This window comes from Apaloderma vittatum, unplaced genomic scaffold (assembly GCF_000703405.1).
Source record: "Apaloderma vittatum isolate BGI_N311 unplaced genomic scaffold, ASM70340v1 scaffold12918, whole genome shotgun sequence".
Lineage (NCBI taxonomy): Eukaryota > Metazoa > Chordata > Aves > Trogoniformes > Trogonidae > Apaloderma > Apaloderma vittatum.
The window spans coordinates 98,777-105,538 of NW_009732531.1; the positions used below are offsets into that span (position 1 = coordinate 98,777).

Genomic DNA, 6,762 nt, shown 5'->3' on the forward strand with positions numbered 1-6,762 from the left:
AAACCAGATGGAATTTGCCCCAGCACAGCTTAAACCTTCTGCTGCAGCCAACACCAAAGGGCCACCAGCACCAGCACCCGGCTCCTGCTCTCGCTCCAGGAGTCAGTTTGCTGGGACTCGGCATTTCCACCTGCTCTGTTCGGACACTGGGCTCCCGAGCCTGTGGGAGGCACAAGCCCCACAACCCCATGTGTGCGCCCCCAAAGACCTCGCAGCACCCCCCCCCTCCATGCTCCCAAACCTCCGAGCAGCTTCGTGGAGGGCGGCAGCTCCCACCGCCGGGCTCACTCCTGTCGGCCCTCACCTGCTCAGCGAGGCACAACGCCCTCGGCAAGGGGCCAAGCTTGTCTCTGGAGAAGGTCCCTGCTAGGGCAGCTGCGAGAGCCCCAAGGGGTGCCCAGCCTGAACTCTGGGCTGGGGAACAGCAGGAGAGGGTCTGTCTGATCCTGCAAAGCATTTCCTGGCAGAGAACCCTGCCTCAATAGCCTAGGGTGAACGCGGGTGTCTGCTTTCAGCCATGCAACATCTCACCAGCCCTAATCCTCAGCAGAAAAAGCTGGCTGTGAGCAGGGACTCTCCTCCCGCAGTGCCAGGGGGAGCCCAGCACAACCCTCCTCCTCATTTTATGGCGGGACCAGAAGGTGACACCAGGATCACAGCTACCCTGCTGGCACTGGCGAAGCCCAGGCGCTTCACAGCGGGGCTTGCTTTGGGGTGCAGCGAAAGACGACCTGCATTTCATCAGCAACTTGTTGCCTATGTGTGACTGAAGGCTGCGGTGCTGTTACCGACCCGCCAAAGATCACAAAATACACCAGCGCGGCTCTTTCAATCTTAACTGCCACGGGCAGCCAGGAAGACTCACGGTCCACCAGATATTTCAGGGTAACGCTCACAGCCCTGCACTGTGCGTGGTGCTACGCAGCAGAAAGCGCTGCCTCGTACCCGCCTGCCCTGCCACAGGAATCTGTAATTCATTTGCTGTGTTTTAGGGAAGTTCAGCATCAGGGTTTCCTGTACGTACTTTTAGTGTTCCGGCTGAAAACAGCTGCTGGATGCGCTGCACCTGCTAACGCAGGCCCCAGGAACTGCAGCCGATGTCCTCACGGTGCGCGGGAGGATGGCGGGGGAGTCCCTGCATCAGCCCACATCCCACAGCATCACCTGAGACTAACCTGCACCTCGCAAGGCTCCTGGGCAACACAGAGCTCGGTACATGTGGAGTGTGAGTATGAACCAAATGAACCCTCAGGCTGGCAAGGGGAGGGCAATGAACTCAACCCGTGCTGCTCCAATCTGCTTTTGCCATTTGCAGCACTCACCCCAACATCCAACTCTCCAGCACAATTCCAGAAAGACCATTTAAGACACGGGTGACCAAACACTGGCTCGCCTAACTTCAGATAAGCAAAACGTCAGCCAGCACAGAAAGGATCAAACATCACCAGCAGCTCCTGTGGGCAACTGGGCAGTTAATCATCAACTGGCAGGAGGTGACGTCCCTGCACAGGCATGCCACGAGCTGCAACACCAGGGCTGCCGTGCCTGTGCTCTCAGACGCTTCCGGAGCTGGGGATTTTCCCTTGGGCAAGGACTGCAGCACCCAAGGGCTCTTGGGCAAAAAACTGTGGGCACCATCCAAGTGAACTTTAAGCTTGTTGGTAAGGTACTGAAAAGCTTCTGAAAAGCGTGGCAGTGGTCCATAAAGTACAATAGTGCCCTGTCAAGGGGCAGGGTGGGCTCGGGGTGCACCTCTGGCTCCTTCTTCAGCGGGGACAACATCACAGCAAGCACCAGGCAGGCAAGGGGTTAAGTAGGTTCCTGGTTTCTTGCATGCAATCACACACACACAATGCTCTTTGCAGGCTGGTTACTCTGCTGCTCTCTTGGGAATTTAAAAAAAAAAAAAAAAAAGTAAGAATACACACAGTCCCTTCTTTTGGAGAATTCTCACTTCCCACCCACTGCACACACACGGCACGAGTTATACGGCAATTCGAAATGCTTTCGTTTGTGCCAGGATCCCTTTCTTGACACACATCCAGCCACCCGCAGCACCAGCCGTCCAGTAACCAGCAGAGGGGAGCACGGCATGGGCAGGTCTGTCCAGTTGCCCCTTGGGGACCTGTTTATCTGAAAGCCTTGCAATTTACAACTACCTATATTATTTCACATAAATCTCCCCCTTGGTCCCCCTTACACACTCAAACTACGTTAAAAAGGCACCATTGAAAATATTGCCGCAGGGATGGAGGGAGGGGAATTTTCAGCAGAGAAACACAAATCACCAACTCTCGGTTATTAATCCCTTAAATAACTCTGACAATGCTCCCCACCCTCCCATCTGAAACCGAGCAGAAAACTCGGTTTTCTGACTCCCTGGCAAGAAGGTGGCGTGGATGTGAGGATGCCAGAGAGGGACAGGGGGATGACGGCAGTCGAATCCCTTCGCGGATTCTCCAAGCACCACGTGCTGGTGGCGAAACTGGGGACAGAGCTGCAACAAGCACCCAGTCAGGACAGCCTGGACAACCCTCCCAGGGCTTTCCAAGAGCACTCCATGCTGGCTCACCAGCAGGAAGAAGGGGATGCCTTTCCAGTAAAAAATACTCAGAAGAAGCAAACGCTTTACAGAAGGCACCCATCGCTAACTCTGCCAGAAGCAGCACGTCCTGGCTTTGGCAGCTCCCCTGCTCTCTCTTGCTGGGGCCACTGGAGCCACCCCCATGACCAGGTACTGCTCCTCCCTGCCACTTCAGACACGCAAGACAAGCCATGCACGAGCCCTCCGTCGGCCACCCACCGGTCACACGAGCCAGCGAACCTCGGTGGATTCATTAATCGAGAGGGAGGATTGATCCAGGTCCCCCTCGCTCCACAGAGCCCTGGCTCAAGCTGTAAGGTTGGTGCAGTTCTCGCCAAGCTCTGGACCAGGACCAGAAGGTAAAAAACCACTACTTTCATCTCAGTATTAGTATCTCCTCATTTTTCAGCTGACCTGTGAGCTGCTTCCCTTTTTCATTTTTAGAACAGCATCATTTTGTATCCATGGGTCACGGTAGGAAAGACCCCTCTCTCGCAAAAAAGCATTTTTCAAACAGCGCAGGAGCTTCAAAAGAAAGTCAGGAGAATTAAATACAAGTCAGGAGAGCAGAGAGGAGTGGGAGGCTAATAAATGGCATGCTCCACAAGTTTATGAATATTTGAACTATATTTCTAAAAAAAAAAAAAAAGAAATAAAATAATGCATTACTGGAAGTTACTGAAAATGAGTAACTCCTTTTAATGAACCTCACTACCATCACGCTGACTAACAGAGTGATAAAGAGTTTAATCCATATTTATGTACATTTTATCTCATTATAGTTGGTGCCAATGAATTAGCAAGTCCAATAAGAGTAACATTTTACACCATCATTGCTATTAAATGTGCATGAAGTACTGTACAACAGCACACCATACATGACCACTAACTTTTTATTTTCCTTCTTTTTTTAGGAGCCAGGCTCCTAAAAGCAATGATTGCCCAGCACCATGCCAAGGACCCGGCGCTCACTCCTGCAAGATCAGACCCCCCCATTAGGGACAAGAAAATATTAACTGGGCTTTCCTCCACGACACACGGCGCTGCTTCTGCATCCTGCAGCAGAGACACAGCCACAGAGAAAAATACTTCTGCAAAATGCACTAGTGACTGCAGACAGCTTTTGAGCCGTTCTGAAAGGGTAAGATTTAAAGATGAAAAAATGAAAATAAATTGAGAGTCAGCTTGTAGAAGACAATACATGTTAAAAGAACACAAAGGGGCACAGCTAGAAACACAGGTCAGCATGTCAGGCTGCTCTTGGAAACCTGTTGTGAAACAGCCTGTCCCTTGTCACTGCGGGATTGCTTAAGAACTGGACACTGGAGCAGGGAAGAACTCTGGCTGTGAGCAATTTAACCTGGCCTTTCGACTCCCTTGGGTAACTGGGAAACACTGCAACCGCGATTACAAGAAACATGACGCATCTGTTTGGCAAAAGCCTGCGCTCGCCAATTACCCGACATCCCACGAAGGCAGAGATGAGCTTTTCAGCTCTGCGGGGATTTCGGGTGGAGAAGGGCACATGGGTCACAATCCCATTCCATCAGCTGTTATATCCTGGTGACAGGAAGGAAGAAGTAACTTCCCAAGCCTAAAACTCAAGCAAGTAGCAAAACCAAGACCTCACATTCCTGGACTCGACCAGCCCCCGACCGCACATGCTCCTTTGAAGGAGGCTCCATCCATCCTACAGCAGCTCCTCCTTGGTGAAGCCCTGGCTCAGAAGCTCAAGGGAGCTACGGAAACCTCCCTGGGAATAGCAGCTGGTCAAGGCAAGCCTGAGAGATCTGATCTTTCTTCCTCTGCTAAGGCACTAGCGGCTATTTTAGATGAAGAAACCCTGACAGACTCTGCAGATTCCAAGGGACGAGCCCTTTACGTATAGGCTGGCACCACTTAAAGGCAAGCTGCTGCCTTTCTGCTGGGTAATTACACTGCAGCAAACCCAAATGCTTCAGAGGAGAGAAATAACGACTTAAGTGGCATCCAGAAAGGAAACACCCAACATCACTCCACCAAGGTTTCTATGTAATTAAATGGTCGACTGTTGCTGTGCTCCGTTCGGCAAAGTCTGCTACGTGGTGTAAGTGCCTCGTAACTGAAAAAACGCTATTGATCTCAGGAATGAATAGCTCCAGGAAGAGTTTTTGTGTGTGTGTGTGTGTGTGCAAAGGCTGTGTTTGGCCAGTGGGGACGTGGATTAGAGGCTCCTTTTGCTCTCGCTGTGACTCCAAATGGAAAGGCGCTTCGATCAACAGCGGATTTTTCCCTGTTTATTTGCTCTGCCACTGTTGAACGCAGATCTGAGGATAACGTGGGAATGAAAGGTGGCAAAGACAATGGGGATGTTTTGACAGGCTTCCAGAGGGATTTAGGGTGGTGCAGACGTGAACAGCTGATACCTCCCCACCAAGCTGATAAAAAAACCGCACTGAGAACACATCAGCAGGGCTTTTGCATACAGAATCTGCCTGCCACATTTTGTAAGGTTTTCTTGCACGTGAAAATAAGCAAGACGCAGGCCCTAAAGCACACTTGGATTTCTTGGAAGTTTGACAAGTTTCTTCCCAAAGTCTCCTAAAAAAAACCCTAAATTATCATGAGGCGAGAGGGACTGGCAAATCACCACCCCTTCCCAAGTCTCTCCAAAAAACTGAACAGGAGGAGGAAGGAATAGCTCTTTCTTAACCAGACCAACAAGGAAACCAAACTGTTCAGCTGACACGTTCCAGCAGTGTTTAGCACCAGGCTCTATTAACCAGCGTCTTAGGCAATTTGAAGCAGTGCAAAACAAGAGGCAATGTGACGATAAAGCAGCATTTTAATTAGCAGCGGTTCTTTTCCCCAGCCCAAAAGGTTCCTTCTGTGCATTCATATTCCCAGACCAACAAAAGCCTTCTTGTATTTCATAAATCAAAAAAACTCATAAAACAAGCCCCTGCAATTGCACATTCCAGATAATGGTCCAGAAATAAATTAGGCAATAAATATCAAATAATACATCCCCATCAGCAGTGAAAAGCTACTCTTTGGATAATCAGAAGAGAAGATGCCTTCCAGCAGCTTATGCCTGGTAGCTCCAAATAGGTAAAACAATAGAGAGCTTTAATAAATCTTTTAACACCTTTTCCCCTGAAGAATGTAGCAATTGTCCTGCGTAATAGCTTCCCTAGCCTGGTATCCGTCAGAACAACAGCAGAGCCTTGATGCTGTCGGATTCAAAAGCTGAGGTATCAGAACAATAGGCACTTGCCAAAATCCTTGCAGGTGCTGCTCCCTTCGGGGAGCTCACAGGGAAGGGGACAGTGGGGCTTTGTCCCCATCACCCAGCAAGGCAGCCTGAGCTGGGAAAAGGACCCAAGATCCCCACCCCAGGGCTACAGCCTCTCCAACAGCTTGTATAAACACACAGATCTTTTGATTCCCTCCTCCCAAAAAAAGACATTTTTCACATACTTGAGAGTCTGATCCTGGCGGTTTTGTAATCCAAAGACCTTCACTATGGACCCAAGCAGCATCAACCCCTCAAACAGGCTGCCACAAGCACAGAGGTGCCCAACACATGGGTTAAAGATTTGGAAGCTACTCGGAAAAACATAAAACCTTCATATTTTCATCCAAAACCTGCAGCCCAAGTCTGGAGAACTGCCCCAGCGTCAGGACCGTCACCTCCCGGGAGCTCAGAGGTACCTCTTACCTTTCCAAAATCCCGTACGTCGAAGAGGTCAAAGGGATCAAACAGATCGCTGTTTCTTAACCCAAATTTGTCGTGACACACTTTTAGGAAGGTTCGGATGTTCTTCAAACAGAGAAACTGGCAGAAATAAAAAAGAAAGGGAGGGAAAATGTGAGCAAGACAGGCACAAATTTTAACTGAGATTTACGGAGTTAAATTCACATGTGAAGGCAAGTTAGCAGGGACTTAGAAACTCTCACTGAAAAGCCAGGCATTAGTTTATTTGTTGTTACTGAAGATGTCAGACTCCTGTGAGGCTCCTGTGTTCTCAGCTGCGCACCAGGAACAAACGCCCTTTTGAAAAACAAGTTTCACATAAGGTAACATTGCAGAAGGGCTGGAAAACTCAAGCCAGGACGTTTCCCTTTCAAGGTCGAAGCCAAATATAAATTACAGTTGATGTTCTACAGAAGCCCAGTGTTACACTTTTAACCATTTC

General features: G+C 49.7%; 1 protein-coding gene across 1 annotated transcript in view; it reads right to left on the reverse strand.

Annotated features, from left to right (window-relative positions):
- VAV2 (vav 2 guanine nucleotide exchange factor) overlaps nt 1-6,401 on the reverse strand; it is a gene marked incomplete at its 5' end in the record, with an annotated part of 97,605 nt that extends 91,204 nt beyond the window's left edge. The window contains one exon of the mRNA XM_009875565.1: nt 6,285-6,401. Within this exon, the coding sequence (XP_009873867.1) occupies nt 6,285-6,401 (117 nt within the window). The remainder of the gene's footprint in view (nt 1-6,284) is intronic.
- Between the last annotated feature and the right edge of the window lie 361 nt (nt 6,402-6,762).